The 21,430-nt window shown below is 53.9% G+C and overlaps 1 protein-coding gene across 1 annotated transcript; it reads left to right on the forward strand.

Annotated features, from left to right (window-relative positions):
- Positions 1-209: 209 nt before the first annotated feature.
- On the forward strand, positions 210-19,987 carry LHX2 (LIM homeobox 2). The gene is made up of 5 exons (XM_032418581.1): positions 210-439; positions 1,942-2,144; positions 3,088-3,491; positions 9,173-9,378; positions 19,115-19,987. Exons 1-5 carry the CDS (start codon positions 320-322, stop codon positions 19,400-19,402), a joined length of 1,221 nt encoding a protein of 406 aa, XP_032274472.1. The 5' UTR covers positions 210-319; the 3' UTR covers positions 19,403-19,987.
- The last annotated feature ends 1,443 nt before the right edge of the window (positions 19,988-21,430 follow it).

A 21,430-nucleotide genomic window follows, 5' to 3' on the forward strand; every position in this document is an offset into this window, starting at 1 on the left:
CCGCGGCGGGCGCCGACCTCTGCCCTCGTCTTCCCCCTTCCCGCCCCCCCCCCGCCCTGTGCCCTTGTGACCCTGGCTTTGGCGCCGCCGCCCAGGCGCCCCGCGATGTAGCTGCCCCTGCGCCTCGGCGGGAGGCGTCCTGGCCCGCGGGCGCCCGGGGCCCGGAGCCCGGCCTGGGGGCGCAGCCGAGCTCGGGCGGGGCCGGGGCCGCGGTGGCGATGCACCGGGCCCGTTAGCGCCGGGAGCGCCAGGCAGCTGAGGCGGGGGGCAAGCCCTCCCGCGGAGGAGCCGCGCCCCCGGCCCCGCCGGTCCCGCCGCGATGCTGTTCCACAGTCTGTCGGGCCCCGAGGTGCACGGGGTCATCGACGAGATGGACCGCAGGGCCAAGAGCGAGGCTCCCGCCATCAGCTCCGCCATCGACCGCGGCGACACGGAGACGGTAGGCGCACGGCTGCGGGGTCGGGGCTGAAACCTGGGACGGGGCCGGGTCGGTCCGCGCTTCTGCTCTCCGAAGTTTGGGGGCACTTTGGGGAGCGTCCTTCGTGCCGCACGGGACTGGGCGCAGGGGATCCGCGGACAGGATGCAAGGCCCCGTAGCTCCCGGCTCGGGGGAAACCCGGCTGCTGGGGCGGAGGAGGGAAACAAGGTTTAAACCGAAATTTCAGACCCCAAGGGTGCAAGAGGGCATTTCTCCCGAAGTGGGAGCGAAGTCCTACCCGCGTCCCGGGATGGCTCTCTTCTCTCTACACCGGGGCCCTCTGGTCGCCAGCTCCGCGTTCCCCTCCACCCCTCGGCTGTAGCTGTAGGCGGTGCCGCCGGCGGCGCCGGGAAGGGCGAACCAAACGGGAGCACTAGGGCTTCAGCCGGCGCGGGCCGCTCCCGTCCCGCCTCCTGGCGATCGGAGTTCCCTCTCCAGCACAATTCCAAGGGTCCAAGTCTTCTGGGCCGGTGCTTTTCGTTGATCACGTCCCTGGCCTCCTGGCCGGCCGACCTGGCCAGGCCAGGGCTCGCAGTTCAGGCTCTGGCCTGGCTCTTGTGGAAGGAGCGTCCATTTGGATCTCCACACCTGGCTTTGCCAGCCCAGCCCCAAGTAGCCAGTTCCTCACCTCAGGCCTCCCAGGGGGCCAGGCGAGCACACGCTATGCAAGCTGGGCCCAGAAGTGACCTTTAGAGGCTGGGGAGGTAGGGAAGACGGGCGAAGCTTCTCCACTTGGAAAGGAAGAGCTGCAGCCCCGGTGCCTCCGGCTTCTGAGCTCCTTTCCCCATCAAACTCTCCGCCCGTCCTGCACTCAGAGACTTTGAGGGTGCCTCCGCACTCCACTCACCTTCTCCCGAGGACCCAAGAGGGCCCCAGCCAGTGTGGCCAAGGTGGTGGAGGGGCAGGGGTCGGCTGCGACCTGTCCTGGCTTAAACCTTTGGTATAAGGATCCAGAGATCACTGAGGCTCGGGGCCAGGAACTCTGTGCGTCTCCCGGGAGGCGTCTGTGTAGAGGGTGACTTTTAATGGTCATCTTGCCCTTTTTCCTGGGGCCCGGCAGAGTGGCTCTTTTAAGAAACAGTTTTGAGGGAGCTTTTGGAGGGCTTGACTGGAGTAGCCGCTGCTGCCCCAGCCCTCAAAACAGCCCAAGCCTTTCTGGGAAAAGGGCAGAGGGGGCAGGAAGGGGGAGAACTAAGGAGGGAGATCCATCCAGGCCAGCAGCCAGGCCTGGGCCTGTGGCCGGCTTGGGCTGTGTGGGCGGGCCTGGGTTCTGAGCCTCCTGAATATGGGCCTTTTGGGGGTGGCGGAAGCGCACCGCACACCCTGGCGGCCCCGGCGGGGGCGGCGTTTAGGGCTGGCGGGAGCAACGGAGGGAGCTGCGGGTGCCCGTTTCCCCGCGGCGGCGGCGGGGAAGTCGCAGGCTGACGCAGGCGCCGCGGTCTCCCGCCTCCCTCCCTCCGCAGACCATGCCGTCCATCAGCAGTGACCGCGCCGCGCTGTGCGCCGGCTGCGGGGGCAAGATCTCGGACCGCTACTACCTGCTGGCGGTGGACAAGCAGTGGCACATGCGCTGCCTCAAGTGTTGTGAGTGCAAGCTCAACCTGGAGTCGGAGCTCACCTGTTTCAGCAAGGACGGAAGCATCTACTGCAAGGAAGACTACTACAGGTAGCCCCCCACCCGGGGACCCCCTGCCCCCCAGGACCCTCAGACACATTGGGCCTGGCTCCTTTCCCTCCAGTCCCAAGGGAGGGTTCCCTACCTAGCCCCCCCTTCTCCAAGCCACTACAAATTGGGTAACGACCTTTCTAAACAGCAATTTGAGGGAACTCTTGGGAAGGTCCGAGAAGTATAGGGACCCAGAGAAAAGGGCCCTCTTCTGAGCTTAGACACAGAAATAAGCTTGGGTGTGGGGGGGTCCTTGCACCCCTCTCCCTTTGAAGTTTCTTGTGGGTCAAGCGGATGGAACAGAAAAAGGCACCCCCCCCCCCAAACCCAGGTAGTCTGGGCTGGTGTGGGACAAAGTTGGAAGGAGAGCTGGAGGATCAGTTGGGTGCATTTCCGGGTCTTTCGTGAACCTGGGAGTGAAACCTGCCTAAAGGGTTAAAGAGCCAGAGTCACTAACAGGCTCCAAGTTTCTTCTCTCCGTTTAGGGTTAGGGTCTGTTTATATTCCCTTTCTCTCTCTCTCCCCCCTTCTCTCTCTCCTCCCTCCCTCTCTCTTTCCCCATCTCCGTGTTTCTTCCAAATTACAAAGGTCTGTAGGATTCTCAGGCGCTGGTGTGGAGGGCAGGGGTAAAGGATGAGAAAGGGTAAGTGGGCAGCCCCCCCCCTCCCTGGTTCCCAAGTAAAGGCTTTTCCTGGGGCTTGCCCAGGCTCTGGGTAAAGTAGAAGCCTTGTGGACATGAATATGGTTAAGGGAAACTATATTTCAGGCTAGGACAAGACCTGGGCCAAAATCTAGTTCCCTCTTCACCCCATCCTCCGATTTAAGACTGGTTCCCATCTTAAGGAAGAGATTTCCCCCAGTGGCAGCAGCGGCACCTGGAGGAGGGATATGGGGGGTACCCAACCGTGTGTCCCCACAGTCCCTCCCTCGATGGTCCCTACAGGCGGTTCTCTGTGCAGCGCTGCGCCCGCTGCCACCTGGGCATCTCAGCCTCGGAGATGGTGATGCGAGCTCGGGACTTGGTTTATCACCTCAACTGCTTCACATGCACCACGTGTAACAAGATGCTGACCACGGGTGACCACTTCGGCATGAAGGACAGCCTGGTCTACTGCCGCTTGCACTTCGAGGCGCTGCTGCAGGGCGAGTACCCCGCGCACTTCAACCATGCCGACGTGGCGGCGGCTGCAGCTGCAGCAGCCGCGGCCAAGAGCGCCGGGCTGGGCGCGGCCGGGGCCAACCCGCTGGGTCTTCCCTACTACAATGGCGTGGGCACGGTGCAGAAGGGCCGGCCGAGGAAGCGCAAGAGCCCCGGCCCCGGGGCGGATCTGGCGGCCTACAACGCTGGTGAGTGCGAGGCGCACGGAGCGCCCCCGTCGGGTTGGGGGAAAGTGCGTGGCGTCGACTGCGTGGAGCTGGAGTGAATCTCAGTGTGATATATATCTATATCTATATCTATATCTATATCTATATCTATATCTATATCTATATCACTCTGCATACTCTAGCCCTTAGATTCCCCAGTCCCTAAGCACCGGACGACCTGGCAGAAGGGACATTAGGCTCCTGGGCTCCAGCCCGTGCGCACTCGGCTGGAGTGGGAGGCGAAGGTGCATTTGAGTCTCGCTGACCCCCGTGCAGAGAGCCTCGTCGCTGAGAAATTTTTCAGAGGTAGCTTTTTGGTTTGGGCCTTTCCCCCACTTTGCTGGTCGGAGAGTGCAAGCACAGAGAAAGCAAGGTGGAGCCGACACCAAACTGGCTCTGGGTTGGCGCGGCTGAGGATGGGAGCTGGGGCGATGGATGAACTGACGAGGCAGGGCAGCGAGGGTCCCAAGAGAAAGGACTGGCGGTGGTGGCCGGTGGGGGGCCACGAGCTCGGCCTGGCGTTTGGCCTGGTCCTCTGAAATGTCCTGAGGGCAGCAGGCTCGGGAAACTTGGGCCCAGGACCCCTATGAACCAGAGCAGGTCGCTGAGCCCGGCCGGATCCTCCTGCTCCACCAGGTCTCGGTTTTCCCCGGGCTCCTTCGTCCGAGTTCCGGGCGCTGGTTTGAGAGCAGCAACCCTCGGAAGCCGGCGCCCGGGATGAGACCGGAGTAGGCCTGGCCTCGCGCGGGGAGTAGGGTGGAGGGCTCGTTTCGCATTTCCGGCATCTTTGAACCCCGGGCCGTTCCAGGAGACGCTCCCCCCCACCCACCCCTCCCCGCTCAGGACAGCTGCGGAGGTTCTGGGGCCCGGCAAATTGAACCGTCAACATCTGCCCGACGTCTGCAAGGCCGGGAAAGGTTTATGACTCCCCGGGCTTCTGAACTAGATAGAGTTTATTTGCCATTATTTTCTTTCTTTCGTTTGCGGCAGAATCGGATTCGGAGATTTTTGTTTTCGTCTTCCTTTTCCCCTTAGTCTAATGCACAAGTGGAAAACAAAACAAAACCAAACCCCAGGACTGTGGGGAGAGGGCAGCCGCGGGGTAGAAGGCAGGGTTATTTTGATCTTTTAAAAATCTGAGCTGGCTGGGGGAGGAAAATTCAGCGGGTGCGGGGGGTCCCCTGTTCGCTCCAACGAAGTTGCTTGTTGGAAGATGGATGGACGTATGTGTCTCCGTGTGTGGAGCTGGGAGGAAAATGCAGCCCCCAGTTTAGTAAATGGTGAAGTGGCCATAGGCAGGTCGGTGGCAGCAGATTAAAGATTTGTTGAAGGTTCTACCAGAGATGCCAGCTCTCTAAAACTTCCACCCCTCATCTCTCACCACCCTGAAAATAGACTAAACCGAGTCCAGGCCAGGTCCCCCAAAACAAAGCCGCGTCTATTTATCAAACGGGGCCGGCCCCCAGTAGGTAGCCCCAGGCGGCCTGGGCCACAGGACGCAGGGTGAGTGGGATCATGTTTTTCTAGTAGGCAGGTTAGCTACCGGGTTTGGAATAGAAAGGTAGAAGGGTACAGAAATTTATTTGTGCTTTTTGCTGCCCTGCCGCCTTCCCTGGCGAGGTCCGGCGGCACCGAGCAAGAAGATGTGGCTGGAGGCTGAGTTTCAAGGGAGCTGGCACCTCTACAAGACATTCCCCACCCATGCCATCTCCTCGTTTTTTTTCTTTGACCCCTCTCTCTTTTTTTTCCTTTCGACTCTCCCGATCCCCCTTTCTCTCTGTCCTTCTGTGTGTTTGTGTCCCGGTTTCTCTGTTCCGGTCTTTTTTTTCTCTGCCGGCGCGCGCGTCTCTAGCCTTGGCTCGGGCGGTAGAAACCACGCACGGCGCGCCGGCTCTGGCCGTGCCGCTCGCTTATTCGGGGCTCCCGGGACCAGGTTGGGGAAAGGGGTCGCCTTCCTGGCCGCGCCGGGCCCGGCCAGGCCTCGCCAGGTCTGGCTCCCGTTCTCCTCCCTCCCCTCCCGGCACCGGCAGGAGAGGAATGGCCTCAGTGTGGGCCGTGGGGCCGCCGGGACTGGAAAGGGGGCCGTGGAGGGTGCGTCTGCGGGTGGTGTGTCTGAGCAAGAGTCTGTGCGCGTTTCTGAGTGTGAGGACAAGAGCTTGTTGGTGTGCGTGTCCCACACGCAGGGGCCCAGCCGCTCCGACCCTTCGCTCTGCGGGCCAGTCCGGTGGCGGAGCGGCGGCACCTTATTCCAGGGCGGTGAGCCCGGGCAGCATGGGGTGGGACGCCGTCGGTGCGCCCAGCCCGCCGCCGAGGGAAGGGCAGCCAAAGCGGCGGGGCCGCAGGGTCGGAAAGTCCTTCCGGGGCGGTGGCCACGGCAGCCCTCCTCTGGCCGCCCCTCCGGAGCGAGAGCGCAGCCCTGGTCGCAGAGGCAGAACTGAAACCTTCCCCCACCCCCGAGCCGGGCCGCCCGCCGGCCTGGGGCGCAGACGAGGCGCTCGGAGCCCGCGAGGGGCCGGGGCAGCGCACTTTGCGCCGGGGGTTTGTTCGCCACGGCCGCGGGAGTCCCGCGCGGACCGGCCGGACGCCCGGGCCTCCCCCAGCCCCAGCTTTTTGTGTGTGTGCCTGGCGGCGTAATTACTGATTTGATTCCAATCCATTATTTAGACAATTGAACCTACAATCTCGTCTTTAGTAAAATGAGGCGAAGTCAGATTTGATTACAGGTTCAGTCCCAGCGACAAGAGCTCGAAACCCGATGGGTTAATAACAGATCACGAGTAAATTATTCATGATTTTACGAGCTCTTTAGCTCCATTGAATCGGCCTAATTGAGAGGAAAAAAAAAAAAAAAAGGGAGAGAGAAAGCCCGGTCCTCCCCCTCCCCTCGGCCCCTCGCTCCTCCCCGGATCCGATCTTGGGGAATCTCGACCCGGCCGGGGCGTGGGGGGCGGGAGTGAGGGCGCCTGGGGTACCGGACAAATCTGGGCCCAACGGCGGCTTCTAGGCCGCCCTCACTTTCCCGGCGCAGCACCCCCGCCGCGGCCGCTGGCCTACTCAGCCTCCCAATCTTGAGCCAGCTTCTTTGCTGCCCTCCCTTCCTTTCCCCTCTCCCCCCTTTTCATCACTCCCCAGCCAGTAAGGCTTCGGAATAGGCTTTCCCGCGGGGACCTGGTTTCCTTGAGACCCGGGATTCAGTTCCTTAACCTGGACCCCCCACCACACATTCCCCTCTTTTTCCAGGCCTCGCTGTCCCCTCAGGCTCTCTCTGTGTCTCTCCGGATTTCTTTCTGTCTTTGTAGCTCTCTCTCTCTCCCGTTCTCCCCATCTCCACTGCTTCCCTTTCCTCTGTCTCTCCTCTTTTTCCTGGCTCTGTCCATCTTCCCTCCCTACCCCCTCTTCTTTACTCTCTCTCTCCCTTCTGTCTGTCTTTCTACCTCTGTCTCTCTCTCCTTTCCGTGCCCTTTCTCTCTCCCTCCCCCAAACCACCTCCCCCCTAGATCTAGGCCGCATTTGGGGCACATCCCTTGGGTGCATGGGGCGCCGGGGTCCCCACGGAGCTCATTAACAGCAGCAAGGCCCAGGCGGGGACTGGGCAGAGGGTTGGGCCCAGAGATCCCCTGTGGGGAGGCCTGCCCCACCCCCCATGGAGCTGGGGATGGGGGCAAGAGGAGGGTCGCTCCCTGCAGTGGGGGGGGGGCAGGGCAGGTTCCATGGAGTCCGTTTGGAGTCATTTTCTGATCCCTTTTACATTGCTGGACCCCGTTCTTCACTCAGAGTGCTTTCAGTGGGAATACAGCCAAGGTGGGGGACTTGGGTGCATAGGTGCAAGTGCAAGGGACCCTTAGTAGCCACTTGCTGACAGCTTCAAGGTTAGTGACCAGACCAGCGTCTCGCAAATTCTTTCTGTAAGAGACTGCTCCCCACCTGAGTAGTGGGTGGAGTAGGTCACCAGGAAATCGGGAGTACTTCTGAAGTGGTTTTGCCAGATAAAATGCAGGACGCCCAGTTAAATTTGAATTGCAAGTAAACAACAAATAAATTTTTAGTGTAAGTGTATCCAATGCAATATTTGAATTATAAATAAGCAACAAATAATTTTTTAGCATAAGCATATCCACTGCAATATTTGAATTTTAGGTAAACAACAAATCAATTTTCAGTATAGGTATGTCCCGTGCAAAATCAGAGGCATACTTAGAAATTGTTCGTTGTTTATCTGAAATTCAGATTTAACTGGACAACCTGCATTTTTATTTGCTAAACCTGGCAGTTCTATTAGGAGCATATGATGGGGCACAAGATACATCCCCAGCTGTCTGCTTTAGGGGGACTGAATTCATCTGCTATGAGGTTTTCCCCAAAGTAAGACCTTACATGCAGGATGGCTCGGGATGTGATGAAGGAATCTTGGAGAGGAGTCCTTCATGTTCCCATCAGGCACCAGGTTGCCAAGTAACTTTCTAAGGCCTTAGGTTTCCACCCCTGTCCCTCACCCCCATTGCCTTCCAGGCATTGGCAGCTGGGCCCCAGCTGGGCCCCTTCTGGAGGGGGACTGGCTCCCCAAAGAGCCATGCTTCATCTTTGCCTGCCTTTGTGGCTTAGTGGAAGGAACCGGGCAAGGACTGCAGTGCTGAATCTAGGCTCAGCCCTTACCAGTGGTGCGGCTGGGTACACATGGCTTCGTTTCCTTTAGCATCCGTTTCCTCATCTCAAAAATGAGATGAATAGCAGTAGCCACCTCTTGGAGCAGTAGTGAAGGCCCCATGATGTACATAAGGCCAAAAGCATACCCTCAGTGTCAGATACATGTTAATTTCTTCCTCCAACTTCCTTCTCTTTCCGGCTAGAATTCTGCCACTCTGTGAGATTTCTAGAGATCGCTTCACCTCCCTGCCTCGTTCAGCCAGTCTGTATAACTGGGAAGCAAGTGCTTGCCCAGGGCGGGGGGAGAGGAATAAACTACAAAATACAGTTTCCAACCTTGGCCCAGTGCCCATGGCCCAGGGTCAGCCAGAACTTCGGGGCTGGGGAACCGATGAGGGTGAAATCAAAGTGAGTGGAGAGAGGTCAGTCATCGACTTTCAGGTGCCCGCCCCAGACACTGGATGGGGTGGGGGGGGGGGACTGCAGACAGCCTCCTTCCTTAGGGAGTGCAGGGGGAAACGGGGAAGAGTGTGGGCCCGGGAGCCCTGCACACGGCTCCGTCCTCAGTCAAGTGCCTTCTGTTTCTGAGCCTCAGTTTCCACATCTGTAAAAAGGAGGAAATAATGCGAGGCTAATAGGGTTGTTTTAAGGATTCAGTGAAAATACGTAAGGCTTTTAAGCACATCACCTGGAGTCAAATAAGCCATCAACAAGTTGTAGCTGTTGTTCTTACTCAAACACAATGGCTCAGAATGGTTTTTGGAATCTCTTAGAGATGGGTTTGAATCTGGCATTTACTAGCTGAGAGACCCTGGGCAGGCGGCTCTCTGTGAGCCTCACATTCTCCTATAAATCTAGAAAATGGGGATAATATTTTCATCTCAGCGTGGTGCACTGCATGCGGTGTGGTCCTGAAGCTAGAAACTTTTGGTGGCAGGCGGGGCGGGGGCGGACTAGGCAGTGTAGCGGGGGGGCAGGTCAGGAGGTTCACCTGCTGCTTCTGCGTGTCCCCTCCCCAGCGCTGAGCTGCAACGAGAACGACGCGGAGCACCTGGACCGCGACCAGCCCTACCCGAGCAGCCAAAAGACGAAGCGCATGCGCACTTCCTTCAAGCACCACCAGCTTCGGACCATGAAGTCTTACTTTGCCATTAACCACAACCCCGATGCCAAGGACTTGAAGCAGCTGGCGCAGAAAACGGGCCTCACCAAGCGGGTCCTCCAGGTCAGCTGGGCCGCGGCAGGGGCTGAGGGTGGGGGCACCGGGGGCCTCCAGGGCCTGGAGCCGAGCCCCACAGCTGCCGTGGGCCTTGGAAGGACCTTCCACCCACCGTCTGCTCTTCTCTTCGACATCCTCTGCTCCTTCTCCATCTCTTCAGTCTCTAGCTGTATTTCAGGATTGTGGGCTTTCCCCCCCTGACTTTACCTCTTCCCTTTCAATGTTTTGTCTCCCAACTTTTCTATTTTGTATACGTGTGTCCCTCTGTCCTCTTTGTCTCCGCGCCTAGCCTCTTTTCTTTCTTATAAACAGTTCTTCGTTGCTCTTTATTACTTAAGTGACACTCATAGTGTTCATGTAGTAAAAGGTTCAAGCGTTTCAGATAAATCCAGAGCATCCCAGGATGCCCGTCCAAGACAATTGCGTTAGCTGTTTGCTCCTTTTGCTTCTTGCTCCTCAACTCATCCTCTCTAGCTCCTCTTTCTGTCTCTCTCTAGATTTTTCTGGTCTCTTTGTTATTTCTTAGACTCTCCCAGAAGCAAGCTTTGGGAGGGGGGATGTGGGCTGATCCCCTGGGTGGGCCAGGGAGGCTCATCTGCCTGCAGGGAGCTGGAAGCAGATGGGCACCTCTGAAACGCAGCAGAATTGCACTTGTGAGGGTGCTTTCTGCATAGAGAGGCCCCAGAGCTTTCCCCAGATTTTTGAAGGGTCTGTCCATACCTCAAAGTTGTTAAGAAACACAGTTTGGGGAGTCCCAGTCTCCTGCATTATCCAAATTCGTGACGGAGATTTGGGCCACCACCTTCTCAGATCTTTAGTTCCTCCTCTTACTCATTTCATGGTCCTGGGCAAGTCATTTAACTCCTCTGAGTCTCAGTTTCCACATACGTAAAACAGACACAAGAAATTATCTATATTGCAGGCTTATTCGAGGAGCCATTGGGATAATATAAGCGTCCACCAGGGTAGCTGACACTTAACTGATCAGTGGATGGTAGCTAAAAGTAACATTAACTAGATTAATTAACTGGTATTAACTAGTATGAATGATTATTCTGGTCACTGGACTTCAGTTTTCCTATCTGTACAACCATAAGGTGGGGGAGAGTATCTTTCTTTATAGCACAGTTTAACCAATTTATTCCTTAGAACGTGTGGTCGTAGGGATAGCAAAGCACATTTTGGGGTAAGAAAATCAAGAGATGAAGATCTGACTGAGGTCTCACGGCAGGAGGGGAGGTGCTGGGATTGGAGTCCAGGCCAGTCTGATTTATCCTCCGGCCCCAGGTCATTGGGGACTGAGGGCTGGGGGACTGGGACACTGAGGGGGTGAGGGCGACGATGATGGACATCAAGGGCTGCACAACTGCCCTAGATTTCCTGCGAGTATGGCGGGCGGGCGGGGGGGGGGGCGGCATTTTGGGTGTGATGGCGGTGGCGGGATGGGACTGTGACTCCGGCGCTGGTCGGTAGATCCCCTGGGAGCTGGGAGTTCCGGCCCCAAAGCTGGGTTGGCCCTGCTTCCTGCACCCCTGCGCAACGCGAGGGGTTCTGGGGCAGCTTGGTCTCTGGCGGACTCGGTGACGTAGCCAGAGGAGGCGAGGGCTGGCCAATGGGACGCTGATGCGCCGCTCTGGGCCCACCCCCTGCTCCGCGTGGGCCCCGCCCCTCCCATTTGGGTCCCTTTTGCCTGCGGATCCCTTTGTCCTGGGCTTGAGAAGGGGCAAGGACATTGCTGTGCCCAGCGGGGTCTCGGATCCCCCTTGTCTGCTTCCCTCAGACTTTACCTTCTTGGGTTAGGTCTGGGGACCCTCCTTGGCACCCCCGCCATTCCTCATCCCTGAGCGAATTTGGTCATCCGCCTCTTCTCTGGTTAGTAGGATACTTTGTCCCTTCCCCTATCTAGAACCCCTTAGGGCAAGTTGGTGAGGGCCATTCAGTGAGCCAACCCCTGGGAGCAGGCCAGGGCAGGAGCAGGGACTTGGAGTGAAGCAGAGCTTCACTCCCTGGCAGTGCATCTTGAACAGATCAGTTACCCTCTCTGAGCCATAGTGTTCTCACCTGTAAAATGGGCACCATTAGGGCATATACCTCTCCCAGTTATCCTGATTAAATGGTAAAGAGTAAGTGCTCATAGCTGAGTCTGAATCTGGATGAGGAGCCACACTCTGTTGGCCTTTGAGGCAGGAGGCTTTGTTCCCCGATTTAGGAACAAATCAGGTTTCCAGCATAGTTGTCTCTCATTCTTTTATCTGACCAAATATCTATTGGCACCAGGCCTTGGGGACGCAGAGATGAATGAACCCCAGTCCTAGCCCTGAAGAAATTCACCCTCTTAACTGTAGAAATAGACCTACATTCAGTTTCCCCATAGTGTGATCAGTTGGGGGGGGGGGGTTTGTGGGAAGCCAGAGGAAGAACTGACTGTTCTTCGTGTAAGGAAAGGTTCACCTGAGGGACCTGGGTGAATACTTGCCCTGTGCCTTCCTCCCCTAGAATCCTGAGCCAGACCCGCTCACACCTGTGTGCCCCCTCCACCGCGGGGACTCAGGAAAGCCAGAGGCAAGGAACTAGTTGAGGGAAAAAAGCCCTGACAGTTAATGGTGTGTCTCCTAATCAGTAAATGTTGGAGTGCACTACTGTGTGTCAGGCACTTTGAAAGGCCTGTGAAACACATTTGCTCGTTGCATTCTCACTGTCAGGCAGCGTGATAACCTCCTCCCGGCTGTAGAGATGAGAACATTGAGGCCCAAATAATTTCCACTTGCTTCAAGTCACACTTTGCTAGTAAGTAGCAGAGCTGGATCCAAATCCAAGCCTGTCTCTGGTCAATCTCTGGCTCTTTCTCCGCTAAGCCAACCCAGCGGTGACTGCCTCTGAGTGTGGGTATCATCGAGGGCCTGTGTGTTGTTGGGGGTGGCCGTGGTCATACCCATAAGGCATGCCAGACCACTGTTCTCCCTCTTCTCGGACCTCCAGATCTCTCGCACTGATCCTCAATATCCCCTAACAGCACGACTGCTCAGGATTATGCAGCAGTCTGCAAAGCATTATTTTTCCAGCCACTCGTCTGCCTTAATATTTTCCTGCCCATTTTACAGACAAGAAGCTTAAGAACTAGTGAGATGAAGGGATTTGCTGGAGGTTACAGGAGCCAGGCGCTGGCAGGGTGGGGCTCTCTCCCAGGGGTTCTGACTGCTGATGGGCTAGCTGGGGGAGGTGGGATAGGAGCCGTTTGGGGCCAGGCAGGTGGTGGCGTGGCTTTGGAAGGTAACAGACTGGTTCAGGTCCTTTGGGACTTACTAGCAGTGCAATTTGGGCACTTACCATCTCTCTGAGCCCGATTCCTTATCTGTGGAACAAAGGTAATAATCGTTTGTGTCTTGAGAATTCCTGAGCATTGAGACAATGAGTGGGGGAAGCGTCCAGCACAGTGCTGCCTGGTATAAAGTAGGTGCCCAGGAAATAAATGGTTCCTTCTCACTTGTCTACACCAGCTCAGTGGCACTAGGCCTTGGGTGCTCCCTGCAGGTTGTCGTCCAGCTCAACCCTTCAGAGAGGTTCTCTATGCAGGTTGAGGTTGAGGCTGTGTTCTCGAAGGTGAATGATACAGGATGTGTGTGTGGGTGTGTGTGTGTGTGGGTGTGTGTGTGTGTGTGTGTGTGTAGGGGCATTCTGGGCTGTTTCTGAATCTGTTATGCATAAGTACCACCAATATGGTAGGCCTGGGATGCAGTATCCCTGTTGGAATTTTGAGTCAGCTGATGTGAGGTCCAGGCTCAGCTCTGCCGCTTACACTCTGAGCCATATTGAGCAAGTCACTTAACCTCTCTGAGCCCCAGTGGCCTCGACTATAAAATGGGGATGATCATAATATTCATTAGGTGTTTGCAAAGGGTAAATGAGATGACTTCAAGTGTGATTTATAAAGTATAGATTCGGGACTCAATGCACATGAACTTCACACACATTTACACAGTAGGGTTCAGTCAACCAACCTCTCGCACTCATTAAAAAAAATTTAATTATCTTTATTTTGCAGATGAAGAAACTGAGGTTGAGAGAGACTAGGACCCTTGCCCTCAGTCCCACAGCTAGTAAGTGATGAAGCCATGAGTCAAGCCCAGATCTGTCTGATTCCACAGCTCTTTCCAATATAGCACAGTGTAGGGACCGGGACCCTCCTGCCTTGGATCTGGCTATAGAAAGCAGCAGTACAGGTGGGGAGAAAAGACGGAGTGGGTCATAGATGCCATGTCTTGGGAGCAGAGCAGGAATCCTGTTGTAGAGCCGTAAGTGCAGAAAAAGTGCTCAAAATTATCATCAGCGACAGCATGGCCACCACAATTCTCACTTTCTACCCATGGCAAGGTGACTGGGAGAGAGAGCGGCCCCTCGGACAGAGGTCCACGAAGACGTTAGGCTTTGCAAATGCTTGGAGACAACTCCTCAGCACATAGATGCCCCTCCGAGTTGCCTCTCTTCCTTCCTGGGAAAGGGTCAGGAAGGCAGAATAGGCCCTGGGCTTGGGGACAGGCGTGGTGAGCTGATTGATCTGGATGGGTGAAAGTCTCCTTAGGGTTTCTTGGTGTGACTTTGAAAGAAAATACATTTTAACCATCAACAGTTTACAAACATTCTTCAGATGACTGGTTAGTTGTCACTAACTTGTGTGAGCACCCAGGAACCGAGGATGCTAACTTTCCTCTGTTCACTCATTTATTCAACAAATACACTGATCTGCTGCCTTGTTGGGAGCGGGGGCGGCGTGACCCAGACAGTGAGTGGGACCCGCTGGAGCTGCAATCCAGAAGGGAGACAGAGGTGCAACAAATAATTACAAATGGCAATAATGTTAGTGCTTACCTTGTCAGGCACTAATGAGTTACTATGTGCAAAATGCTGAGGACCTTCCGGAGATGATGCCTGGTACTTAGTGAATAATATTTGTTGTTATGACTTTATGAAGTTGTTGTACCAGAGGACATATTCTTTTTTTTTTTTTAGATTTTACTTTATTTTTTAAAGATTTTATTTGTTTATTTGACAGAAAGAGACACAGTGAGAGAGGGAACACAGCGGGGCGGGGTGGGGGGTGGGAGTGGGAGAGGGAGAAGCAGGCTTCCCACGGAGCAGGGAGCCCGATGCGGGGCTCGATCCCAGGACCCCCTGGGATCATGACCTGAGCCGAAGGCAGACGCTTTACGACTGAGCCACCCAGGCGCTCCTAGATTTTATTTTTAAGTGATCTCTACACCCAATGTGGGGCTTGAACCCACAACCCCAAGATCAAGGGTTGCACGCTCCACCCACTGAGCCACCCAGGTGCCCTGGGTCATATTCTTTTTATTCTTTTTTCCTCACCTCACATTCATCACAAGACATTAGCCCCGCAACTGCCTGGAATGTTTGTGTCGTGGCTTTCACTTACCCCATCTGGTCGGACACTTTGCATGCAGCCATTAGTTTGATGTTATTAAAAATGCCGCAAATGTAAAAATGAAATCTTAAAACAAAAAAAAAAAACAAAAAAAAAGGAGGAGGGGTCTGCTGGCTGGCTCAGTCTATAGAGCATGCGACTCTTGATCTCAGGGTTGTGGGTTTGAGCCCCATGTTGGGTGTAGAGAGTACTTAAAAATAAAATCTTTTTATTTTTTAAAAAGATTTATTTATTTATTTTAGAGAGAGCACATGCGTGCATGCCTGCGTGGGGGGGGGGGCAAAAGGAGAGGGAGAAGAAGAGAATCTCCAACAGACTCCCCACTGAGCACAGAGCACCCCCAACGAGGCTGGATCCCAAGACCCTGCGATCATGATCTGAGCTGAAACCAAGAGTCGAATGCTCAACCGACTGAACCACCCAGGCGCCCCCCAAAATAAAATCTTTTAAAAAAATGCCAGAAAGGACATCTTTGGGCATGAAGCTTTTATATTGGGGCTGGTTTCCTTAGTGACCCAGGAAGGGATTTGTGAGGCCAAGTGGGTTTCCCACTGGTCCTCTTGGTCCCCTTGATGAAAGAATCCTAGGGAAGGGAATTTGTGAGGCAAAACACAACCTGCCGGGCCAGTGGGTGTCTGAGGAGGGGCGCGCGATGGTGTGGGCTTCATGCACCCAGGACTTCCCGGAGATCCCCAGGGCACCAGGCTACGGGACCCCCCACAGATGAAGAAAGGGGGCTGTCAGTTTAGGAAGATGGGTGGGTGAGGGGCGCCTGGGTGGCTCAGTCCTTAAGCATCTGCCTTCGGCTCAGGTCATGATCTCAGGGTCCTGGGATCAAGCCCCGCATCGGGCTCCCTGCTCAGCGGGAAGCCTGCTTCTCCTTCTCCCACTCCCCCTGCTTGTGTTCCCTCTCTCGCTGTGTCTCTCTCTGTCAAAAAATAAATAAAATCTTAAAAAAAAAAAAAAAAAAGATGGGTGGGTGGAGCAGATCATCTTCTTGCATCTGCCCTAGAATCTCAGCTTGTCAGAACCCTGAGAGGCCGTAGAGATGGCGTGCTGTTGTCCGACCCTCTTCGTTGTGTGGGTAGGGAAACTGAGGCAGACCTGGAGGTAAGGGACCAGCACAAGGTCACTGGGTTGGTCAGTAGCAGAGTCAGAACTGGAAGCTGCATCTAGTGCTTTTTTCCCCTGCACCACAGTTGCTTTTGTGTCTATTCACTCATTCCTTCATTTCTTCGCTGACTCACTCAGGATCATGTGGTGGGGAGAGCATGGACTTTCTAATGGCCGGTATTCCTGGATTCCAGTCTCAGCTCGGCCTCTGTGTGACCTTGCGCAAGTGACTTCACCTCTCGGAGGCTCTCTGGTTTTAAATCTATATAAAGTGGGGACAACGATAGTAGCCCCTACTTGGCTTCTCCCGGAGCTGACCCGTGACGCCACACGTTATAGGGTGGCATGGTGCCTGGCACAGAGAGAGCATAAGTGGTATCTGTCATTACTACTTTTTTTTTTTTTTAAAGATTTTACTTATTTGAGAGGGAGAGAGAGCGAGCACGAGCACGGTGAGGGCCGAGGGAGAAGCAGACTCTCTGCTGAGCAGGAAGCCCGATGTGGGGCTTGATATCAGGACCCTGGGATCCTGACCTGAGCCGAAGGCAGATGCTTCACCAACTGAGCCACCCAGGCGCCCCTCTATCATTACTACTACGAATTCAACGCACGTTACTCATTCTTCATCTTTCCCAGTCCCCGCACCATATCCCAGGGACATGAAGATGACTTAGGCAGGGGCCCTGCCCCAAGAGCCGCTTGGGAGGAGACTTTTGGGAGAGAATTCCGGTGAAGCCCTGGGGAAGGTGAAAAACAAACCCAACACGAAACCCCACAGCAGCCCGGCTTTGGACTGAGTTGGTTTTCATCCACCAGACTCCCGGTGCCTCAGTCGGGGAAGATGGTGTCATTGTTTACAACTCACTGTTAGGGGCAACAGCGGGAGAAGGAGCAAATGGCTGGCAGCTAACCGGTTCCAGCCCTTCCCAAGGGCTTGCAGCCCTGGACCTAGGAGCCGCGCACCGCCCCCCCCCCCCCCCGGGGGCTCCTTGCTCCAGCCACGGCTTGGAGAGACACACACAGGCCAGGACGGTGGCACAGGGTGTCAGACCTGATGTGTAAGACTTTGGGGGAAGTCGCTTCCTCTCTCGGAGGGCCTCTGGAGACTTTCCCTATCGAGTTTTGCCATCAGCCATTCCCTGGGCCAGATGGACAGAGTCTGACACTGAAGATATTTCTGCAGGCCAGGCAGGGAAGGGCTCCCTATCCTAACAAGAGCATGTTGACGGTGGTCTTAGAAGCACTGTACTTACCTGCAAGCCTCCAGAAGAGGAGATGGGCTTGGTTTGGGCAGAAGGCCTGGGAAAATGTGCTTTCTTCCTGGAAGACCCAGCGTGCCAGGGAAAGAGCTTTGTTTCCTGACTTCTCAGGGTCTGAGTCTCTCCTTACCCCTGGATTCTCGTGGATGTGCTTTTTAATTGAGCCCAAATCTTATCAGGCCACCAGAAAGGCTCGTCAGACACCATAGGCCCCCATACGGGGGTGGTCCCCAGGGGAGGGTGGGGCCAGGAGATAGCCCTTCCCACCCATGCCTGAGACACTGAGAAGACTAGCAGATGCAGGCACATCTGGAAATATGCAACTGGACACCCCAGAATCTGTAGAATTCTCTAAGGCCCTTTGTTTTATGGGGAGGCTTCTGGCGGGTGTTTTTCTCATGCAAAGGGAAGTGAAGGGGCCTTGACTTTCAGGCTTTTTTTCTTTGGGAGATACAACTCACCACCCCCCCCCCAACACACACACCCTACCCCCCCCACCAGATTTCCTAGGCCTCGCTCAAAGTACTTTGAGGACCTCTGGGTACAGCCAGATCTCTCTGTGCAGTTAGACTGGCAGTCAATAGTTGGGGCGGGGGGGTTGCGCTGTGAAGATGTGTTTCTGTGCATGTCTTCCCCAGTGCATATAGGCTCGTGTGCAAAGGTATGGGTGTAGATGGATTGCATGTCTGTGCCCAAGGAAAAATGAAAGTAAACACTTACTCTCTCTTTGGTATTCTTTTCATACCAAGCTCAGTTCTCACGGCACAATGCACCCCACCTCCCTCATAAATGATACTGGGGCGTGGTCGATTTGGAGAGGGAATCCCGCAGGTCACCACCTCCCCGGACTGGCTTTACTCCGGCAGCAGCTCTGCCCACCCCACCCTGAAACCTAAAACCCCCAGGGGGTCCAAGATAACTGGTGGCTTCTCCACCTGATGGCGGTGGGGAGTAGGACTGCTGTCTCTTTCTTCCTCAAAGTAACTCTTTATTGACTGATTCCTTTGTGTTCTTTACACCACTGTGGTATTTCCCACTTACCACGAATCACTTTAAAAATTGTACCAACGAGAACTTATGGGATCTGTTGCCCGCTTAAAGGCAATTGCCAAGGGGGAAAAAAAGGAATCTCTCAACCATTGTGAAAAATGATTTGGTTTGTGCACATCTTCCGGAACAACGTTATCCAATAGAAATGCAACGTGAGCCACATGTGTAATTTTCCATTTTAAATTTTTTAGCAGCCACATTCAAAACACAAAAAGAAACCAGCAAAATTAATTTTAAGGATGTATTTTGTTTAGCTCTGCTTATCCACAATATTATCGTTTCAACATGTAACCAGCATAGACATTGGTATTGAGGTAGCCTACCTTCTTTTTTTTCATACCAAGTCTTCAAATCTATTTCTGTGTTTTCCCCTACAAAGGAGCCACTTTGTGGCTAGTCCCATTTCAAGTGCTCAGTAGCCACCTGTGGTTAGTGGCTACCATACTGGAGAGTGTTGCTCAGCTCTGGAACCTTCTTTTTTTTTTATTTATTTGACAGAGAGAGACATAGCGAGAGTGGGAACACAAGCAGGGGGAGTGGGAGAGGGAGAAGCGGGCTTTCCGCTGAGCAGGGAGCCCGATGCGGGGCTCGATCCCAGGACCCTGGGATCATGACCTGAGCCGAAGGCAGACGCTTAACGACTGAGCCACCCAGGCGCCCCAGCTCTGGAACCTTCTAACAGAAAGAGAAACCCAGTAACTTAGCCATTAGAGAAAAGGACATTTTTATTTTATTAAGAGCAAAAATTGCCAGCCCAACTTTTTAATCCCCCTCTCCACAAAACCCAGATTAGCATCTCTGGGGGAAATGCTCTGCAGCTCTCCGGATCCCGCCTCCCTTCTCCTAACCAGCCCTTCTCTCTCTCTCTTGCCCCACACAGGTCTGGTTTCAGAACGCTAGGGCCAAGTTCAGGCGCAACCTCTTACGGCAGGAAAACACGGCTGTGGACAAGTCGACAGAGGCAACGTTGCAGACGGGGACGCCATCAGGACCGGCCTCGGAGCTCTCCAACGCCTCGCTCAGCCCGTCCAGCACGCCCACCACCCTCACAGACTTGACCAGCCCGGCCCTGCCAACTGTGACATCCGTCTTAACTTCTGTGCCTGGCAACCTGGAGGGCCACGAGCCTCACAGCCCCTCACAAACGACTCTCACCAACCTTTTCTAGTGACTCACGCCCCCCCCCCCCCCCACAATTTCTTTAAAAAAGAAATTATCTTTAGTTGAATTCCAAGTGTATTTTAAAATAGAGGCTTTGAGCAACTAACTAACCACATTTTAGGATCTCGCCTGGAAACAGAGGAAGAAAATAATTGTGCGTCCGGCTAATGCAGCGGTGTGGACTTGAGGAATTACTTGGAAAATCTATCTGCAACACAACATTTGTGTCACTGTACAGTTTTGTGGACTGAGCGAGGAAAAACAACAAATAATTTAAGTTGGCTAGAGCTTCTGTATTTTCAAAGACTGCCACGTGCCTTAGGAATACTGTTTTATCTCCATACTTTGGATGACTTGTTCATTTTTCTCTCCCTCTTTTTCTCTCTGTATATTTATGACCAGAGCAAAAATGTAAAAAAAAAAAAAAAAAAGTTTGTTACTTTGAATAGTCCTAAAAAGAAAAAAAAAAAAAAAGGAAAAATCAAACCCCCTCCAACGGTCGCTTTGTTGTTTTAGAATTTTAAGGTGGAAGTCTGTTCGAATATCAGAATTTGTAAAATCTAACCAGTAATAAAACCACTTATTGAAACTAGTTGGTGTTGCTATTGTTTAGTGGGGTGTGAAATTCACAGGACTTAAGGGTCTTACTGAAGCCCAGACATAAATTCCAAGGTCTTCTCTTATTTATCTATAATATTTATTTATAATATGCGTGGGGCCCCCTTTTCTGTGCCAGGCTTTGGGCTGCTTGTCGAAATCCGGAGATTCCTTGCCATCAAGGAATATAGAGTGGAGGCAGGGACAGAAGAGATAATCTCAAAATGGTGTGATATGTGCCAAGTGGAGAGTATGTCAATGAAGTACCATTAGTTCATTCATTTGTTCTCTCAAATATTAAGTACACCCTGCTGAATACTTGTGATAGAGGTAAAATGTTATCACACCTGCCTCTTCTGCTCTTCTCTGGGCTGGAAGGGTGTGTCAGGCAATGAAGAAAGCCTACCCCTATCAGGAGTTGAATGCTGTCACCAAAGGGCAGCTCAAACTCCAGTTTTCCTAATGAATTAAAAAAAAAATTAATCTCCCAAGAGGGCAAAAGCAAATGAATTTGGCTTCTTCACTACGGCTCGGGCAACCTCAGAAACCCACAGAAAGGACACATCCAGGGAGGACAGAGGATTAGAAGCAGGCAGAATGAGCTCGGAATCTCTATTGTTGCAGTGTGAGCTGAGGGATGTCATTTCACTTCTGTGAGCCTCCGTTTCCTCAGCTGGAAGATGAAGATAATGGCCTTTACAGACAGTTCTAGTGAGGATGAGGCAAGGTGTGCTGAAGGGCCCAGTGGAGGGCCTGGCATATAGTGGAGGCTCACTGTGTTTTACTGAGTCACAGACAGGTGACTCGTAAGGGTGTTGCAGGTGGAGATCAGGAATGTGTGTATCCAGGCATCGCCCGTCATTGCTGAATGCATCAAGCAGGCGTGGTGTCTGTCCACTGGACATCTTACACCCCTGATTTCTTGCTCTAAACCCTGCTACAGCGCACTCTGTTACCAGCTTCACTGAATGCTAGTAGTTACCTAGCAAAATGTCCTTCAGTGTCTGAAAACCCAGAGAGAAAATCATAGCTGCCTTGATGAGAAAACAGCCAGGAGAGATTGGGCAGGGGAACAATCCAGCCCAGGACTGGGGTCCCTCTCCCGTCGTCCCTGTGCCATCATGGTTGGGACAGGGTTGGGGAGGAATGGGCTGGGAGTGCTTAAAGCCTGGACAGACCCACCTCCTGAAATGTTAAAAACACACACTCACCAACACTACTATTGTTACTGTTATTTCATGCCTGGAAAAATGGTAGAAGCTCAATGAATTTTTTGTAACTTCTATATTTTTCTATAATGTGTGTAAAGTGCACACATCTGAAATGAACAGCTTGATTAATGTTTTCCAAATGAACAACCACCACATAGACACCACCCAAATCAAGATAATAAGACATTGACGGCACCCAAAGGCTCCCTTGGGCCCCCTCCCTGTCA

The sequence above is a fragment of the Phoca vitulina genome, unplaced genomic scaffold (assembly GCF_004348235.1).
Source record: "Phoca vitulina isolate PV1807 unplaced genomic scaffold, GSC_HSeal_1.0 scaffold21, whole genome shotgun sequence".
NCBI lineage: Eukaryota > Metazoa > Chordata > Mammalia > Carnivora > Phocidae > Phoca > Phoca vitulina.